The sequence below is a fragment of the Staurois parvus genome, unplaced genomic scaffold (assembly GCF_062004578.1).
Source record: "Staurois parvus isolate SC_StPar_1 unplaced genomic scaffold, SC_StPar_1.0 ptg001058l, whole genome shotgun sequence".
Classification (NCBI taxonomy): Eukaryota; Metazoa; Chordata; class Amphibia; order Anura; family Ranidae; genus Staurois; species Staurois parvus.
This window is the reverse complement of record NW_028318854.1, coordinates 1,205,822-1,227,531: the sequence shown is the minus strand read 5'-3', so window position 1 is coordinate 1,227,531 and position 21,710 is coordinate 1,205,822. Positions and strand designations below refer to the sequence as shown.

The 21,710-nt window shown below is 41.2% G+C and overlaps 1 protein-coding gene across 1 annotated transcript in view; it reads left to right on the top strand.

The window, feature by feature from the left end:
* Positions 1–668: 668 nt before the first annotated feature.
* Positions 669–21,710, top strand: part of LOC149440707 (galectin-4-like) — a 56,638-nt gene continuing 35,596 nt past the window's right edge. Inside the window, exon 1 of the mRNA XM_089658212.1 lies at positions 669–825. Coding sequence (XP_089514338.1) covers positions 781–825 — 45 coding nt within the window. The 5' untranslated portion in view covers positions 669–780. The remainder of the gene's footprint in view (positions 826–21,710) is intronic.

Here is a 21,710-nt window from a genome sequence, read left to right as displayed (position 1 = left end):
TCCAAATGGTCAGTCCGCCCCTGCACGTGGAGCATAAAACCATCAATGGATAAAAACACTTACAAAGATGGCCACCGGACCATGTAGACGCGGCGGTGTGACGTCAGCATTTAGGCTCCTCTCTGGCGCGTTTCGTGTACATACACACGTTCTCAAAGGGTTCCACCTTTGTTATAGGTATAATGCCTCCATTGGAGGATTTTCCGCACCTTCTTGCTCTGATGACAACTCAAAATTTTTTATATTTCCCCCCACAGCTAACACGAGGCAGCTGATCAGTGCAGTTGGATGAATCTGCAATGTCGGCTAATGTATTCTGACAGCCAGCCCCAGCTGTTTAGCTGGCAATTTTAAATCGAAGGTCATCGAGCTGGAGGATGCCAACAGGGACGACCACAAAGTTGGATCATCAGGAACTGGCTGAAGTTGGCTCAGTGGATGGAAGGCTTTAGTCATGGGGCCTTTGTGTCTTTGTCTATGAGTCAGAGAAGTGTATTACTACTGAAACAATGACAGCTGTAATATTGGAAACATTTAGAGGAACATACTATTTTCTTTGGGAAAGGTTGAGAGCTTAGTCACTTGACTGCTGTTTCCTCTACCAGAATATCTGTGTCTGCCAGCAGGCGTCTCTCGAGTCTAGCAGCTCGCTGTATAAACTGGATATGCAAGTTTTTAGAAAGATACCTCGCAGGCTTGCCCTGCCCTCTTCTCATATGATAAAAAGCATCCCTCAAGTCCCAACCAAACTTCACTCCGAAATATATTCCAACAGCAAACATGGCGTTTGTACCAGCTCCAGGCTACCAGTCTGCCTACAATCCCGTAAGTACTCAGCAACTATTACTATGCATGACATTAAATAAAATAGCTTAGACCTGAATTGGAGCCGTCCGCTTGGCAAAGATTCAACTTTACAATCCATTAAAAAATTCCAAAGCTAAGTAGCAGACATTCCACATATGAGAAGGAGCACTCACTAACAGGAAAACCCTAATATCCACAGAAGATGTAGAAGGCACAGAAACATGCCCCTCGGGATGATGCCACCACCTTCTATACATTAGTGGTCTTTCTGTTAAAGACATTTTTCTATTGTACCTTTCAATCTTTTTTCTTTTATTATGTTGCCTCTGATACTCCCAAACCAGTCCAAAGAAGACACAAACAGTGCATGTTTTCTAGATCTCCCTCAGGAAAGAATACAGATATAATATAGAATCCCTCAGGAATTAATACATTTGGTCTAGGATGTCAGTACAGGGGTGCAGAGGGGCGACCTTTGTGGATTGATATCGCCTGCAACCGCTCCCCTTTTTTGTTATCTCCCAATTGCGTACTCGCATTATAATCTGCACAGGATGAAGCGCCATTTCTGTTCGATCGCAGCCCTTTGCCCCTCCTATTATCTCATATTTGAGCCTCTATTCTCAAAAATCCTCCATTATAGAGTTAACATTGAAAATGTGCACAGTACATCATATTTGGATTTTGAGCCTTTTTAGGGAAATTCACTACATACAGTTTTAATCTCATTAATTTTTTTATTACATTAGTTTACTTCTTTTTTTTATTACAAATGTACACTACGTACCATGCTGAATTGAATCCCCAAAGAGTTTGTGTGTAGGTCCTTTACTCATAAATCTTGGCACCCCTATGGCTGTGTAAGACGAGTACTGTCACTGGCATGGAACAGAGCCGAGCACTGTACCCGGATTATCCCGTTTCTTTGCTATGTATTTTGTGCTTTATGCTTCTGGATTTAATACTTTTTCTGGATTAGTTTTGTGTAATATTCATTACATTTCAGACCAAGTAGTTGCATTTTCGTCTATCAGATAGGCATTAAGGCAGATTTTTATCTTCCCTCTTATTCAGTTGTGTAGGGTGTGTCCAAGAGAGTAGATGGAACATATTTGAGGTGTTGTAACTGGTATGACTAGGAGAAAAAAAATGAGAACAGAAAATCAGAGAGGGAAAGCAGTTTATAGAGTAAATTAACCCCTTATGCAAACAAAGGCTAAGAGCAGTTCACAGCAGCCAATGGTATATTAACTTTTAGAAGTCCAATTGTATTCAAATTATTGCTGATTGTTTGCTATGCGTTGATGTACAAAAAGCATTCTGCGCTATTTTATACAGTAAATTTGTACTGAAGGAATTCTGGGGGGAGCCATTGCTGGCCTATTTCTGAAAATGCTAGTTGCCTGGCTGTCTGACCTCAGGACATTGAGATGCTGGTCTGAAACAACCAGGAATGTCAGAATGAAGCCAAAATTCTAAGGGCAAGATCACACCAGAACATGGTGCAGGAAACTCCTGCAATGCATTCAAAACGCACTGCACTTGTGATCTGCAGTGGGTGTCAGTGTTCACAACACCCCAAACACAGCAGGGGTTATTTACTAAAACTGCATGGTGCAAAATATGGTGCAGCTCTGCACAGAAACCAATCAGCTTCCAGGTTTTATTGTCATAGCTTAATTGAAGCTGAAATTACATGCTGATTGACTGCCATGCACAGCTGCACCAGATTCTGAGTACTCTAGTTTTAGTACCTTAGATTGTACGCTCCTTGAAGGTTAGGGACTGCTGTGAATGTACATTATTATTATTATACAGGATTTATAAAGCACCAACAGTTTGCTCAGCACTTTAAAATATAATGGGAGACAATACAGTAAAAATACAAGAGGGATAGGAGGGCCCTGATCCTGGGAGCTTACAATCTAAGAGGAAGGGGCTGGTGGTACAAAAGGGAATAACTGTGGGGGATGGGCTGGTAGGAGGAATAGAAGATTCCATTATTAGCTGAGGGCAGGATAGGCTTCCCTGAAGAGATAGGTTTTCAGAGATCGCCTAAAAGTGAGCAGAGTAGGCAACAGTCTGATAAGTTGGGGTAGAGAGTTCCAGAGGATGGGGGAAGCTCTGGAGAAGTCCTGGAGATGAGCAAGGGAGGAGGAGACTAGAGAGCAGGAGGTTGTGCGAGGAGCAGAGAGTACGGTTTGGGTGATATTTGGAGACAAGATCAGTGATGTAATTTGGGGCAGAGTTATCAATGGCTTTGTATGTTATTGTTAATGCATATATGTAAAGAGCTGCATAAATTGACGGCGCTATATTAGTACTTGTAATAATAATCGTAAATCTCCCCACAGAGTTTGTATGCACCAGATTGCATGGTACTTGGAATTTGTACTAGTAATGGCAGCAATCAGCGACTTATAGGGGGACTGCAGCGGGCATTCTGACACTGGGAGGAACGGACTTGGTGTCACTGACATCGCCAGTGACACCAATACAGTGATCAGAGCTAATAAAAAGCACTGACACTGTACTAATGACACTGGGCAGGAAGGGGTTAACATGTGGGGCAATCAAAGGGTTAACTGTGTGCTGGAGTACCATAGGAGACAAGGGAGCTAGAGAGTAGGGGTCGTGGGAGGAGCGGAGAGGACGGTTTGGGTGATATTTGGGAACAAGATCGGTGATGTAATTTGGGGCAGAGTTATCAATGGCTTTATATGTTCTTGTTAATGCATATATGTAAAGAGCTGCGTAAATTGACAGCGCTATATTAGTATTTGTAATAATAATCGTAAATCTCCCCACAGAGTTTGTATGCACCAGATTGCTGGGTACAGTAGTACCATGCAATCCGGTTGCTGTGCATTTTTCAAAGCAGTGCATGCATTGGTGTGGTCTGGTGCAATTTTGGCCCATTCGAATGAATGGGCTAAAATTGCACTGCATCTGGATCCCATGTCAGTGGGAGGTAGGTCTTGTTAGTAGATTCTGGTCATTTTTACAGATAATAGACAATCTATTGGTAAAAAAGTATGGGAAGTTGGACAGCTCCTACAAATCCTATAATATTCTATATAATATAACTTGCCTGGGGAATGCCTTACAGCTGTATATATAGTTACAGAGCAGTAAGAAATTTACCGACAGTTACAGCAGCAGCGTACTCTGGCAGAGCATTTTTGCCTGTTGATTTTTCTCTGTTACATTAAGCTTGGCTTACATATAGCTTCAGTACCCCAATATGATTCATTTCAGCTTTAAGAATGTTTTTTTTCAAGTAGTTTTAGCATTGACACATGCTTTTTTTTAGCAGGCAGTAATAGGCCCTCTTTGACCAGCAGCTAGAAATTGATTATTGCTTAGCCGAGCCTATCCGTGTTCTTGTTGGTGCAAAACTGTCCTGATGCTGGCCAATTTCTGCACCAATGTTACTATGCAAAAATTTGTATACCTGGAATTCAATTTAAAGGATAAGTTCACCTTTTCAAAGAAAAATAATGCACTTTTTTTGTTGGTAAACAAATTGGCATTTTCCTATTTTTTTGTTTTTTTGTTAGGAGCCTGTAATGGCAAAGTCCAGCAACCTGCCTGCATAGCTGTGTGCCCATACTTCTGATACAGAGAGGCAGTTATACAATGACAGGAAGCTCAATAAATTACCTACAGAGCTCAACAGGGCCCTGCTAGTTAAATGAGAACTACAAGCCGACGTCTGCAAAGGCTGTCAGTACTTGTAGTTTTTCAGTTCACAGAATACTGTGAATGAATGAAGCGGCTAGGCAGGCGGAGTCCCGCAGGGCCACATTTTTTTCAGATTGTGACAGCCAGCAGGGGGTGAAGTTCCCCCATTATCTGTGAAGACAGGGGATCGGGAGGAATGAAGGATGATACATCTGTAACATGTTATACCTGAATATGGGTGTAACATGCTACAAAAGGTAAACAAATCCTTTAAAAAGAATGGGTGTTAAGTATTATGAAATCTTAGCTGATGATTTTAGCAGATCTATGCATTTTATTCCTTGGTTACTTTTGGCCATGCAATCCACACAGGCTCAGCCTACAGCGGTGCGGTAAATCCCACATTCCCGCACCGTATTCCTGTACAAATCACATGCTATTTGTATGTGGTGCGATTAGAGATATACATTTTGTATGGCTCAAATCGCATCGCATCCGCACCAAAAACATGCAGGACCCTTTTTTGGTCCACACTAGAATCGGATTGCATGGGTAATCACAACTATGTGTTCCGATTCTGCACATTGCACCGCGTTTTGCAGACCGCTTTCGGGGTGTTGTTAACAGACACCCGCAGTGGTTCGCATGAACGGGGTGCGATTCTGATCTGGTGCGGAATTCGCACAGAAAATGCTGCAAATTCCGCACCGCATCAGTGTGCACAAGGGCTAAGCGTGTTTTTTTCTGCTGGGAAAACACTCCCAAAAACTTTCTGCTCCTAAATGCTGAAGCTTGAAAAACACTTCTAGCATAAAATAGTGTGCAGGGACACATAGGATAACACTGTTAGCTTCTAGGGGAGCAAAAAATGCACATAATAGCTTCTAGTTGCTTAAAAAAACGCTAGTGTACATGGAGCCTGATATGTGGATATTTGGTGGCTCACAATCATGGGGAGTCTGCTCCTGCAGCCTGGGAAGAAAAGAGAAATTGTGAGCCTACATCAGACTGCAACTTTGATTATACTGTACAGTATGCTTTTGGCATCAGTTGAAGATTAATCTGAAAAGCATGATATCATTCAATATGGAAGAGGAGCAGAACATATATTAGTAGAGAAATACAGTTGTGACCAAAATTATTCAACCCCCACTGAAATTGAGTGTTTTGGCCAGTTTGACATTGCTTTTGATCATTCAGTCATCTTGCTTACATTTACATTAAAGAGGCACTTGTAGGTCAGACAAATATAACATAACAGTTATAATGAAATAACCACAAATGTCTTTTCTGTGCTCACAGCATTATCAGTTTTATTCAACCCCCAAGTGACATTCAATCTTAGTACTTAGTACAGCATCCTTTTACAGTTATAACAGCTTTTAAACGTGAAGCATAGCTTGACACAAGTGTCTTGCAGCGATCTACGGGTATCTTCGCCCATTCTTCATGGGCAAAGGCCTCCAGTTCAGTCACATTCTTAGGCTTGCGCACTGCAACTGCTTTCTTTAAGTCCCACCAGAGGTTCTCAATCGGATTTAAGTCTGGTGACTGCGATGGCCACTCCAAAATGTTCCAGCCTTTCCTCTGCAACCATGCTCTAGTGGACTTGGAGGTATGCTTGGGATCATTGTCCTGTTGAAAGGTCCAACGTCTCCCAAGCCTCAGGTGTGTGACGGACTGCATCACGTTTCCATCCAATATCTCCTGGTACTGAAGAGAATTCATGGTACCTTGCACACGCTGAAGCTTCCCTGTACCTGCAGAAGCAAAACAGCCCCAAAGCATGATTGACCCTCCACCATGCTTCACAGTAGGCAAGGTGTTCTTTTCATCATAGGCCTTGTTCTTCCTCCTCCAAACATAGCGTTGATCCATGGGCCCAAACAGTTCTAATTTTGTTTCATCAGTCCACAGAACACTATCCCACAACTTTTGTGGTTTGTCCACATGGCTTTTGGCATACTGCAGTCGACTCTTCTTATTCTTTGGAGACAGCAAGGGGGTACGCCTGGGAGTTCTGGCACGGAGGCCTTCATTACGCAGTGTGCGTCTTATTGTCTGGGCTGAAACTTCTGTACCCACATCTGACAAATCTTTTCTCAGTTCCTCAGCAGTCACACGGGGACTTCTCTCCACTCTACGCTTCAGGTAGCGCACAGCAGTCGAAGTCAGCATCTTCTTTCTGCCACGACCAGGTAGCGTTTCAACAGTGCCCTTTGCCTTGAATTTGCGAATGATGCTTCCTAAGGTGTCTCTTGGTATGTTTAACATCTTTGCAATCTTCTTATAGCCATTGCCCTTCCTGTGAAGAGAAATCACCTCTTCTCTTGTCTTCCTGGACCATTCTCTTGCCTTCACCATGTTTGTAACCACACCAGTAAATGTCTAGAAGGAGCTGAGTATCACAGTCATTTTAAAGCTGCCTAATTGGTGCTTATTATGCTTGATTGCTGCTCGGTGACATCCACAGGTGTTTTCAATACCTGATGGAAAGCACCTGTATGAACCTCTGTTCTTCAGAGTGGTAGTCTTTAAGGGGTTGAATAATTGTGGCAATGAAGAAACCACATAAGAACCATTTACTACTGTATTACATAAACAATTGATGTCATTTTAGTTGCATTTGGGTAGTTACAACGTCCTTGTAGGATTTGATTCTGAATACAATTCCAAATGTACACTATAGTCCCTAAACCCCTTTACAGCATTGGGGGTTGAATAATTTTGGTCACAACTGTACATTGGAAAGAAGGTGAGTATTGCAGTAAAAATGGCAGTTTTTTATTTTTACTTGTTAAGAAGTGCTGGGCTTTTTATTGATGCCTTAAAAATGGAGTTGGACTTTAAACTATCACTCATGACTGTTGGGGAAAATTAATTATTTTAGTAATAAACACAATAATGAGCAGCACCCCATGGATTTTACTTCTGATTTCTTTAAAGCAGCCAGAACTACAGAAAGGAATGGCTGATGGCTCACTATGGGTCATTGTTGTTCATTGCCTTATTAAAGAAGACTGTTGCATTTGTTAATGTTTGTCATATAAGTAATGTCAATCAGCAAACATTTACAGGTACTTTACAAAAATTAAAATGCTTCAGTGGAGGTTACATTCAGTGAGAAGCACCAAAAATGATCAGTGTACCCACAAATAATAGCCACAGATAAGTCATCCTGGACTGCACCCCATCCCTCCTGCTTTCTTATAGTTTTTGTTTTATTATTATGAGCAGCCTCAATGACCAATACAAGGAAGTCAGAGCCAAGCTTGACTTTTACAGCTAAAGTCAAGATCTGCATATACCTTTAGCTGACAGTCTTTTTAGATGTCATGTTTATTGATGGCGCCCTCTGTTTATGTATTTGCTTTTGCCGTTCAATTTCAAGCCCAGATTTGTGACAGATTTACTTTAAGGAGCTGGGATATGTGTGCCATGGGGTACATTTATTCTCCCACCATCTCCTTCTAAAATAAACTTTGAGGGCTCTTTCACGTGGGTGTTCCGTATGTCCATTTTTCATCTGTCCGTTTACTGATGAAAAACGGACACCCATGTATTTCTATGGACTAGCGGATGTAAACACATATTTATCCGTTTACGTCCGTTAATGTCTGCATCCGTTAACATCTAATTTTTTTTAACAGAAAAAACCCTATTTTCTTCTGTAAAAACAGAACAGAACAGACAAAAAACAGATGTAAACGGACATACGGTCCATTTTTGCATCTGTTTTCGCATTGGTAAAGGATGTAAAAAAACTGATGTAAAAACTGACGAGAAACTGATGAAAAAACGAATGTAAATGGATCAAAAATGGAAGTAAACGGATATGAAAAATGGAGGTAAAAAGTGAAATCTTCATCCGTTTAGCTCCGATTTTGAAAAAAAAAAAGAAACTGAACTGATGAAAAAAAAACTGAACGCCCACGTGAAAGGACCCTTATAGAAGAGATTATCTTGCCAGAAAGGTAAATGTGGGTGTTGTTACAAAAGGTGCAGGTAAATCAGGAGAAAATTAAATGTAGCAGAGACAGTCCCTGATGTGCATGTGCAGCCGTTTCCTTGCTCTGGGGCATTATTACCGCCACTGATCCAAGGTATTATTCCTCTTACCAACACCAATGATGGGACACGATTTCTTCCACTGATCAAATGCACTTATTTGCTAGCACACCACGGATCATATAGCGTCTACAATCTTTGCTGAAGAACGTTCACATCACAGGGGACATGGTGCAACATTTTGGAGCCACGTGTCTTCACATGCTTGACAAAGGGGTCCTGCGTGGCTCAGAAATGTTGCACCATGTCCCTTGTGATGTGAACGGTCTTCAGTAAAGATTGTGGACGCTATTTGATCCGTGGTGTGCTAGCAAATATGTGCCTTTGAGCCACAACTCTTCCCACTTATGCCAACGATAGAGCACTATTCTCCCACTGACAAAAACCATGGGCATAATTCCTTTCACTGATATGAATGATGGAACACTATTTCTGCCATTGATACAAAATATGTAGCACTATTCCTCCCAATGAAGGGTCATTATTCCTCCCACTGAGAACAATGATGGGACACTACTCCTCCCACTGAGAACAATGATGGGACACTACTCTTCCCACTGTGAACAATGAAGGGACACTACTCTTCCCACTGAGAACAATGAAGGGACACTACTCTTCCCACTGAGAACAGTTGATGGGACACTACTCCTCCCACTGAGAACAATGATGGGGCACTACTCCTCCCACTGAGAACAATGAAGGGACACTACTCCTCCCACTGGGAACAATGAAGGGACACTACTCCTCCCACTGAGAACAGTTGATGGGACACTACTCCTCCCACTGAGAACAATGATGGGGCACTACTCCTCCCACTGAGAACAATGATGGGACACTATTCCTCCCACTGAAAACAATGATGGGACACTATTCCTTCCACTGACACCAAGGATGGAGAAATATTCCTTCCTAATACCAATATAGTTACGTACATAGTTAGTCTGGCTGAAAATAGACAAAAGTCCATCCAGTTTAACCACTAAATTCAATGATGGGGCACTATTTCTTCTGCTGCTGCCCAGAGGTGTTATGTATTTTTTTTCTCCCATTGAACACCAAGCCTGGGGCATTATTTACTCCCATTGATGCTGGGGCATGTTATAGTCCCACTGGCCACAATGTTCCCCCTTAAAGACTTTAGGCACTATTCCTCCTACTGACACCAACATTGTCAGTTCATTGACACCAATGATGGGGCACTATTCCTCTCAATGACACCAAAAATGGGCACTATTCCTTCTCTCTATCCCTCTTTCTGCTGACCACAGGTGCTATGTAATTTTTTAACTCCCAGTGACACTGGAGCATTTTCTACTCCAACTGGCCACAGTCCAGCCCCCTAACGTCTGCAGGACAGTGAACTGGCCCTTTGCTTAGTAAGTTTGGAGACCCCTAATCTAGACTGGGATAGCTGTATGTCTCTGCCTTAAGATGTACTAAATAAAAATGAATGTTTTCAGTAACAGGCACATACTCTTATGTTTTCGGATTCAAAGTATCACAGGAAACATCTTGAAACAAAGTAGAATGTAGATAAGTTCCAGATGTCTGTTTTTTTTGGAGGCAAAGTTTAGATTTTTCCAACTCCCCCCCCCAAAAAAGGGTGGAACCAGGGAAAGTTGGCATGGATTTGGTCAGCACTGCCAAGCTGACTTGTTCTGAGCCAATTGTTACAGAATAACTCCTTAAAGTGAACATGTACGTAAAATATAAAAACATGCAAATCGTACCCCCAACCTTTCTAAAACCCAGCAGTTGGAAAATGAGGAGAGTATACCTGTCCCCTCCCCATCCCACAAAGCAGCGGGTAACCAATCTTCAGTCCTAAGTACTGCCATGCTGATCAGGTCTATGCAAATATCAGCGCAGGATATTCAGTGTGATTCATTGGTTTACTGAAGTCTTTACCAGTAATTCTTACAGCCAGGACTGGATTTCTCAATAGGCATTGTATGCATGTGTCTACAGGTGCCCTTCCTAGAGGTGCGGCCAGAATTTCTTTTTCCCTCTCTTGATCTCTTCAGTCAGGGTCCACAGAGGTCCCACTTTGTACTGTAAGGGGGAACCCTGCAGATTCTGATGTAAAGGAGAACTCTGATGTAAAGGGAACTCTGAGGACTCTTGTGTAAGGGGGGCTCTGGTGACCAGAGATCCCCTTACATCAGAGTTCCCCTTTACATCACAGTCTGTGGTGCTTCCCTTAACATTGAAGCCCATAGCATTCCCCTTTACAGAGATAATAATATTATAAAAAAAATATTGTTTTTGTTTTTATTTTTTTGTTGGGGGGGGGCTTCAGAATTCTCTGCTAGTAGGCTCCTGAAATGTAAATCCAAGTGCATGTTTCACACTGCATTCAAAACGCAAAATGCGATCTGCAGTGGGTGTCAATGTTAGGTTAGCAACACCCCAAACACCAGTCACAAACGTAGTGCGTTTGCCTGCACTGAATCACATGGTACAGGAGTGCCATGCGACCTGCTTACAGTGCATTTTTAAAAGTAGTGCATGCACTCCTTTTGGTGCAGTCCAGTGCAATTCAACCCATTCAAAATGAATGGGTTCAAATCGAACCGTATGCAAATTCTGGTGTGAACCTGCCCTAAGTGAATTTCGTCTGGTTCATCATGAACCGGCTGAAATTTGAACAGTGTATGGCTAATTGGACAAGAACAATTACAGTCAGGGAGCCAAACACATGAACTCATTAGCAGGTGATCGCTGTCATTTAAAGGTGATCATCTGAAAAAGCCGCATTAACTAGGAGTGGTTTTGTCATAAACTCTGCCTCCCTACATCCCTTAATTCTTAAAGAGCAAATAAAGACAGGCTGCTACACTGTGCAGAGGCACTATTTGCTGGCTATGCCTAACATGGGACAGGATGGGATTGGAATTGGAATTGATGAGAGAACGTTGAGTACATTTTCTACATTCTGCTTGCTGGAAACGAAGGAAGGGCTGGGTCAAGGTGTGTCAACAAAAACCTCAGCTGAGTCAATGGAGAACGTGTAATAAAATCTTTAAATAATTACCATGCTCTAATATCATCAAAAAGTGCAAAAGTGCTTATAAATGAATAAAAATAATAATTGTTGATGTGCCGTGACTAATTAAATAAATAAAACGTGAAAAATTTATACAATCATATCATATTAGTAGGTCCCTATATGTGCAAACCTTATAACAATGTGCAAATCTTCCATTTGTAAACCTCAAGAAAGTCCATAATATAATACAATACAATAATTTGAAAAATAATTAAAAAATAAAATAAAAAGTCTATTGTGAAAAGACAGCAATACTGTCCCAATGTGCAAATGAATATCCAGCCTAAACAGATATAATCTCCTTCGGTGTGAAGATAAGATCTTTGCAGTGATGTTGTAAACCTGTGTGACTGCAGGACTTTGAGGGATACTCCCTCCTTTGAGCCACTCTTTAATCCTCTGCCTTTGTATTCCTTGTATGTCTCATGCAAAAAAGAGATAAAAGATACGGTGTCTTATCCCAGGGCTAAAACAGCTTTAATGTGCTTCCATATTGCACTCACATTTAATATAATACAATTGTGCTTTATATATACAAGATCCCACAGCTTGCAGCTAAAACAGAGCGGAGGGTGTATGTCCACACACCTTCAGTACTTGCCGTATCGTAGATCGAATGCGCGGTGACATCACTGCCCCTCCCCAACACGTTGCGCTACAGGGATTTCGTAGCTTCGTCCGGGGGATGATCATCCCCCGGACATTAAAGCTGTTTTAGCCCTGGGATAAGACACCATATCTTTTATCTCTTTTTGGCATGAGACATACAGAGGAATACAAAGGCAGAGGATTAAGGAGTGGATCAAAGGAGGGAGTATCCCTCACAGTCCTGCAGTCACACAGGTTTACAAGATCACTGCAGAGATCTTATCTTCACACTGAAGGAGATTATATCTGTTTAGGCTGGATATTCATTTGCACATTGGGACAGTATTGCCGTCTTTTCACAATAGACTTTTTATTTTATTTATTTTTTTATTATTTTTCAAATTATTGTATTATTTATTTATTTATTTATTGAGTTTATATAGCGCCAAAGGGTTTGCTCAGCGCTGTACAATAGAGGGGGGGACAATACATGAAACAGTACAGTAACATCAAACAGCACACAAGGGGTAAGAGGGCCCTACTCTTTCGAGCTTACAATCTAGGAGGGAGGGGGTAGAGGTACAGGAGGAAATGGCTGTGGGGGATGGAGTGGTAGGAGGAGGGAAGGGCAGCGGCTGTTAGGTGAGGGTGGGGTAGGCTTCCCTGAAGAGGTGGGTTTTCAGGGAGTGCCTGAAGGTGAGGAGGGAAGGTGACAGTCTGATAGATTGGGGTAGTGAGTTCCAGAGGATGGGGGAGGACCTGGAGAAGTCTTGCAGTCGTGCGTGGGAGGAGGAGACCAGGGAGCAAGATAGAAGGAGGTCCTGTGAAGAGCGAAGGGTACGGGTAGGGTGGTACCTGGGAATCAGGTCGGTGAGGTAGTTAGGGGCAGTGTTGTGAATGGCCTTATAGGTCAGAGTGAGCAGTTTGAATTTAATGCGTTGGGCAATGGGGAGCCAGTGGAGGGAGAGGCAGAGGGGGGTGGCAGAGGTGGAGCGGCTGGTGAGGTGGATGAGTCTGGCAGCTGAGTTCAGGATGGTCTGAAGCGGGGAGAGTTTGCACTGGGGTAAGCCAGTGAGGAGGGAGTTGCAGTAGTCAAGGCGTGAGATAATCAGGGAGTGTACGAGTAGTTTAGTGGTGTCTGGGGTAAGGAAGGAGCGTATCTTGGCAATGTTCCGGAGGTGGAGCCTGCATGTATTTGTGAGTGATTTGACATGAGGTTGAAAGGAAAGGTTTGAGTCCAGAATGACGCCAAGGACCTTGGCTTGCTGGGCGGGATTGATGGTGGTGTTGTTGGTAGTGATGGAAAGGATGGGGGGGGGGCACGGGAAGGGGGAAAGATGAGAAGCTCGGTTTTGGAGAGGTTGAGCTTGAGGAAATGGAGCGACATCCAGTCAGAGATGTCGTTTAGGAGGTGAGTGATGCGGGCGGAGAATGTGGGGGTGAGGTGAGGGGTGGATAGGTAGATTTGAGTATCATCAGTGTAGAGGTGGTAGTTGAAGTATTATTATATTATGGACTTTCTTGAGGTTTACCAATGGAAGATTTGCACATTGTTATAAGGATTGCACATATAGGGACCTGCTAATATATGATTGTATCAATTTTTCACATGTTTTATTTTATTTATTTAATTAGTCACGGCACATCAACAATTATTTTTATTCATTTATAAGCACTTTTTGATTACACCTTTTTGATGATATTAGAGCGCGGTAACTATTTATAGATTTTGTTGATAAACGCACATCACATGAGAGTGGGCATATTAACCAGCGATCTAATACTCATATTTTTATAATATACCTCGGTGGCTCGCAAGTCAATTTGTTTGTGGAGAACGTGTAATGCTTTGTTCAACTACCAGTAACAGGTTATTCCGACAAAAAATACTTCAATGTCTTACCAGAACTAGCTGTGAGAATAGTTGTAGGGAAAACAATAATCCTTCTGTACACATCAGAAGGGAGAGAATGCGGATGGAAATGTGTTATAGACATTTGTAGACCAAGAGTTAGATCGGAGACCCATCCTCACTGATCTCCATCTGTCTGCTGAGACTTACTGTGATTATTATCCTCAACATGGCAGATGTGTTATGGCGGCATATGCTTGGTGAACAGCTAATTCCACTTTCTTTGTGTGACGGGCCTATTTAGCATTTAGGCTGCCTAGGGCACTGCCTTTTACAAGCTTACAACTCACCTCTTAACTACCATGGTAAGTAACTATAATAGTGAAAAAATGAATGAGTAATATCTTTATTAGCAGGGTGGTGCTTGCATTAAAGAGAGAGGATACCATACTCGCAACTTTGTTCAATGTAAAAGAAGGACAATAAAGCAGAGCTATGCTGCATCTTAGCCCCACAAACCAAAAACAATATTTAATTAGTTTTTAATATTCAAAGCAAACTCATCCATCCATCCATGTCTCCATGCTTTATTTTGCTAAGAAATCACTTTGAAAAAGCCCCTAGAATTTCTGGCTGTGGTCATCTTCAGCAAGGGAAGATGATTCATGTAGTATTTACTTCTTGGAATTTGTCTGCCCATAGCTCAGGCATGCAGGCAGGAGGGTGTGCTTAGCTGAGAAAGCCCCTCCTGCACTCTTGAAGACTCCTCGAATGTATGACATAATTTGCCTAGGCCTGGAAACCAGGAAGTAACTGAAGAAATGTACAAAAAAAAAAACAGTTTAAACCAGGTACAGTTGTGTTCAAAATAATAGCAGTCAGACATCACTAACCTGATCAATCACTGTTTTTGGTAGAAATGATATTTCTACATGGCAAATAATTTACTAGCAGGTGTAGTAGAGTAATAGAAATCCAACAGACCCAACACTCATGACATGCATGCTGCTGATTCTGTGTAATTGAATCACTAATTGAAAGGGGCATGTTCAAAATAATAGCAGTGTGGAGTTCTATTAGTGAGGTCATACATTCTTTGAAAAACAGGTGGCAATTATTGCCCTTATTTAAGGAAGGAAGGCAGCAAATGTTGTACATGCTGGTTACAGTGCATTTCTCTCTGAAATTCTGAGGAAAATGGGTCGTTCCAGACATTGTTCAGAAGAACAGCGTACCTTGATTAAAAAGTTGATTGGAGAGGGGAAAACATATAAAGAAGTGCAGAAAATGATAGGCTGCTCAGCTAAAATGATCGCAAATGTTTTAAAATGGCAACCAAAACCTGAAAGACGTGGAAGAAAGCGAAAAACTACCATTCTAATGGATAGAAGAATAGCCAAAATGGCAAGGACTCAGCCAACAATCAGCTCCAGGAAGATCAAAGAAGGTGTAAAGTTACCTGTGAGTACTGTTACATTTAGAAGACGCCTATGTGAAGCCAAGCTATCTGCAAGAAGCCCCCGCAAAGTCCCACTGTTGAAAAAAAGACATTTGCTGAAGAGGTTACAATTTGCCAAAGAGCACATTGACTGGCCTAAAGAGAAATGGCGCAACATTTTGTGGACTGATGAAAGTAAGATTGTTCTTTTTGGGTCTAGTGGCTGGAGACAGTTTGTCAGACGACCCCCAAACACTGAATTCAAGCCACAGTACACTGTGAAGACAGTGAAGCATGGCTGCTCAAGCATCATGATATGGGGATGTTTCTCATACTATGGTGTTGGGCCTATTTATCGCATACCAGGGATCATGGATCAGTTTGAATACATCAGAATACTTGAAGAGGTCATGCTGCCTTATGCTGAAGAGGAAATGTCCTTGAAATGGGTGTTCCAACAAGACAACAACCCCAAACACACCAGTAAACGTGCAACATCTTGGTTCCAGACCAACAAGATTGACGTTATGGAGTGGCCAGCCCAATCCCCGGATCTTAATCCAATAGAAAACTTGTGGGGTGACATCAAAAATGCAGTTTCTGAGGCAAAACCAAGAAATAGAGAAGAACTGTGGAATGTAGTCCAATCATCCTGGGCTGGAATACCTGTTCACAGGTGCCAGACGTTGGGTGACTCCATGCAACACAGATGTACAGCAGTTCTCAGAAACAGTGCTTATACAACTAAATATTCATTAAGTGATTCAAAGGAAAGCAAAATCTTCATACAATTTTCAGTTTATATAGTGAATGTTTGAGTTTGTAAAGAAGAATACAAACACTGCTATTTTTTTGAACAGTCTAATATTTACTTTTCTTCAATTTTTTTAGAGGAACAACACACATTTGATCTATTTTTCTTCATGTTTTGATTTGGAATAGAATGTGTAGTGTTCCCAATGCATTTGTGTGTATGGAAATAAAAGCTATTAGAAGGATTTTGAGCTTTATTCACTTTTTTCAACACACTGCTATTATTTTGAACACAACTGTACATATAATATACCTTCCTATCTTTTTACTACTGCTAGAAGCTAAAAGGATTAAAAATAGTCCATGTTGATTGAGAGAGTTCTGCTTTAAAGAGGCATGGCATGGCAAAGGGTGAACATGGTTCAGTGCAAGTGGCTGTGACTATATTAGTATGGTTGAATGGATGGATGGTTTCATTGATGTAACTTACTCATATGAGCAAGATAAGATAGCAATCTGATCCAACACACAAATCTCTTTTACTGCCGTAATGTTTCAATGAACTGCCAGAGACTGCTCCAAGGGACTGTCCAAATGTTACAACAGACTGCTGACATGTTACAACATGTTGTCAGAGAATGTTGGTGAGTTACAAGACACTATAGGAGGCTGCCAATGTGTCACAACAGACAATACACATTCAGAGCTAGAATATCTACAATATGATTGGCATAAGTGCCTTGGGCTTGGTTGGTGTACAGGCTTGGACTCAAATTCCAACTTGAAATTTTTATTTAGTATTAGATAAAATATGTAGCTGTTTTTAATAGCTTTGGCTTAGAAGAACAGCTGAAATTATTAAACAGTACCCTGTGATTTCTCTTTTTTCTTCATTAAAACGGCACAAAGATCCCAAGTCACTGGGATCTCGGTGCTGACATATTAAGGCTCTCAGTTTAATGACTTGGCATGGGATATTTTCGCCATTAATAATGTGGAAGCCAAAACTTTTTCTTCATTTTAGAAAAAGTACCAGTGGGGTAAAACTGCTTTGTCTTGGCTGGCCATAGATCAATATAATTTCAAATGAAAAAATTGTTAGGAAAATGAATATGAAAATTCTCAGAACATTCAAATGTTGTTCAAAAGATTTAGTTACTTTAACATTTGAGTTTGGAATTAATGGACTTTACCAAATGAAAACCACATACACAATTTGTTTGTTCGGGAAACATTTTCCGTACTGCTCCTTCGAAAAATTCTCATCACTGCGGTCAAAAACAAACTAATATTTGACCCCATGGAATTTCAAATGAAAAAATTCTTAGGAAAATTCTTATGAAAATTCTCAGAACATTCAAATGTCGTTCAAAAGATTTAGTTTAGTTTAACATTTGATTCTGAAATAATGGAGTTTACCGAATTAATTTGTTTGGGAAAAATCTTCCATCCGTTCCTTCAAAATTTCTCATCACTGCGGTCGAAAAAAAAAAATTATATTTGACCCCATTAATGATTAGAAAAACAAATGAATTTTCTTGGAAGCTGTGTGGAGATTTCTCTTCACTTCCTGTCCTGTAGACTTATCAGGAAATGAGAGGATATCTTTCCAATGTGAGGGAAATCCTCTCCTAGAGAGTTGTCACCGAAACACGTATCCCCATTGCAACACTTCCCCTCTATTCCTGTTCCCATATCAATTGTTTCTCAAAGCAGTAGCACAGAAAAAGTTACTTGCCTTCAGATTTGAATTTACGATGAAATATCAGTATAACCTCATTTGAACAGACCATGCAGGAAGGAGGAGACAGGAACAGAACATAGAAATGCGGGAGGAATTCCCCTATGAAAACTGACTGTGTTGATAGGAGGAATCGAGCGCTTTCCTATCCTGCAACCCAACCCATGGTGGAAGGAAAGAAAATCCATGGCTTGCCTTGGTGTTGGGGACACTTTTTATTATAGATAAAAGCTCCCCACCTAGAACTACTATGCAAATCAAATGAGATGCTGCATCAGCAAACTGCCCATCAGGATGTTGTAGATCACAACTCAGGTTGTCTTACTGAAACATCGCGGAGTGCAGGTTCTATATGTAAGCATTAACTGTGCTTTGAAAACACGAAGAAATTGTCTTAAGGTCAGGATATGAATAGGTGCATGGAGTAAAATCACATTATAAAACCCCCACCATGCACTTTTTCATCTTCTTCTTATCTGTCCATAAAAGTAAAAACATCAGTACTGGCAACCATTTCTAGCCCTACTGTATAAACACTGCTCTTTGTACGTTATTCAATAAATAATTTCCCTAAATGGAAATGGTATTTCATCCTAGCATTTTTAGGACTGTAGATTAGAGAAATTAATTGATTGACATAATAGAACTGGTATGTTGTAGCAATGTAACAGTACGAAAAATGATGGGCACAAGCATATCCCAGTCCATGGCCATTGATAGCTGTGCAGTTTCCAGCATCCAGCAGCAGATCCAAATCCCCCAATCCTTCTCTGGATGTTCATGTTCCCTAATCAACTCATCCTGTATCTCACCCCTTGCATTTCTTGCCTCCAGTGCCACTCACCTTAAGCACCACCAATTCACACCAACAGCCATGACTTTATTTATAGTATAGATGTTTAAGGAGTAAATGTCTGTTGCATATTGGGATCTGCAGTTCCAACAGATGTCTCCTTTGCTTTAGGGTGTTGAGAAAGTCCCCCTCAGCAGCAAATTGGTCAAATGAAACAGCAAAAGTGTAAGATCACATTATGCATTGTCCTCCCTGTGATTTCCTGATGCTTCTACAAGTCATAAACTTGGTACATGTGATATACAAGGAACTTGTTTGACACCTCTAGGCAGCCCCTAAGCCCTGTTTCATAAACGTACGTATCACTATCATTTGCAATGTTTTGTCAGACAGGTACATTTGTATAATGTGTCATTGCTTGTTGTACACAGAACATCTCATCGCACATCATGCAATTTCTGTATTATTATTATACAGGATTTATATAGCGCCAACAGTTTTCTCAGCGCTTTACAAAATAAAGGGAGACAATACAGCAACAATACAGTTCAATACAAGAGGGATAGGAGGGCCTGATCCTGGGAGCTTACAATCTAAGAGGAAGGTATGATACTGCTTGACATTTTATAGGTCATTTGTCCCATGGTATGTTCAAGTTGCCATCAAATTAATGATCAATGGAAATATAACAAAATGGTTTGTGGGTGGTAGATACTTACCCTTTGTCCATGTGTACCTTTATATACACTGAACATCTGAGCCCGATTAGATACGCCAACTCAACAATGACTTTCAACGGCAACTTGTCAACTATGCTTTTAATTGAAAGGGGTTTGTTGCATCAGTCATGGGCAAGCCAGAGAAGAGCTGCAAGACTGTAGGATGTAAAACATGGTCATTTGCTAGCTACTTGGGCACATAGGGAGATGTCCTGTCTGTATTGCATTCCCTGTATCCTCACCATGGTAAACTGCAAAATAGACTTTAAAAAGGAACTGAAGTTGGGATAAAAGGAATGTGATAGCATTCTTGGCGACTTTAATGGAAATCACAGAAAGCTTCGCCCATATATAAAGTGAATAGGTGCTGCTAAAAACTGTAACATTCATGATTGGAAATGGAGGAACCTCTGCTAAAAGGTCAATAGTTATATAAAAAAGCCCCATCTGCCTACTTTAAGTCAAGAGATCAGAAGGCACATTAGCATAGGACATCCTACTAAAAGCTGACCCTGAATAATTAACCTCTAGGGACATAAATTAGAGGAGTAACCTAAATCCACTGGGTCCTAGTGCAAAATGTGAGCAAGGACCAGATCTCATGTACCAATATGTCATTTTCCTTTTAAAATCTTTGGCTACCTTTCCAACCAAAGTGATAAGCATTATTTAAATTGGACTTTTAAAGACAACCTGCATAGTAATATCCACCAAAGATCAATCTGTGCACAACGTAAGCAAGATTTCCTCTAACTCCATATTGTGCCTTTGGGATTGGTACACAACAGCCCATCAGAGGGCATTTGACAGGGGGTATGGAAGCCTTACATTGCCTCCTCCCTGCCTGCTGTAATCCCATAAACCCTGTACCAGCATGCTGTAACCGCGTACAATGCATGTTGTTTGCGGATTGGTTGCACAGCACCCCATTCAGTTGAATCGGTTACATTCATTAGGCAATACTGCAAGCTAAATGTGACAGCGGTGATAATTTTTAGTTAGCCACAATGCAAAGCATCAGGGCTGCAAAATATGTATATAATTATTATTATTATACCGGATTTATATAGTGCCAGGGGCGGACTGACCATTTGGGAACTTGGGCACTGCCCGAGGGCCCGGGGTCAGTAGGGGGCCCCATGAGATGCCCCTGGTACCTTTTTCATAGGCTTTTTTGAGTTTGGGCAAAGACACAGGGGCCCCATGTTCCCCTATTGGGATGAACTGATAGGAGAAATAGAAGATTTGGTTATTAGCTGAAGGCGGGATAGGCTTCCCAGAAGAGATAGGTTTTCAGAGATCGCCTAAAAGTGTGCAGAGTAGGCGATAGTCTGATAGATTATGGTAGAGAGTTCCAGAGGATGGGGGAGGCTCTGGAGAAGTCCTGGAGATGAGCATGGGAGGAAGAGACAAGGGAGCTAGAGAGCAGGAGGTCATGCGAGGAGGACGGTTTGAGTGATATTTGGAGACAAGATTGGTGATATAATTGGGGGCAGACCCCCCTCCACTGCTTTTCCAGCTTAAGGGTGGGCAGCTGAAGGGGGCTCAAGTGGGTGGTCCTCTATTATGAAGTTTATATGAGATGGACTGTGATGACTTTCAGTATACAATCCTAAGGGCAGAATGCTAAGAAAAGCAGAAGTATGTTAATCATGTTGCGATCTGGGCAGCATATTTGTTTTAGACTAAAAATGTCATATATTTATGTGAACTTTTTCCTTTGATAAATTATTTTTAATTTTGCTAATGAACATATATTGGATCCTAATTGGATTAAATAGTATGTGTTGAGCTATTGATAGTTCTGGAGGTAATCTTTGTACATGATATTTAACAATTTCTAAATAGATGTGATGATGAAACCTGTCCTCCTGAAAACAGACTAAATACATTTTTAGTCTAGTAATTTTTTTATTAACAAAAAAAAAAAAAGGCAGTTATATGGAGGTCTTGTACCCTTAATGATTCTTTGACCACTACACCCTCTACAGTTCAGCATCCTTAAAGTGAAACTAAACAGTCGTATTAATTGCCATAATTCATTCACATCATATGTTCGTGTGGTCACATGATCTTTCTCTGTTCTTTGGCATCTGCAGGGAAAGATCCTTGGGAGAGGCTTCTATTACTACAGTATGAATCTGTCTGCACAGCCCTGACTGGTGCGCTCTGCCAGTCTCATGACTAAAACAGTTTCAGAAAAGCAATTCAAAATAAA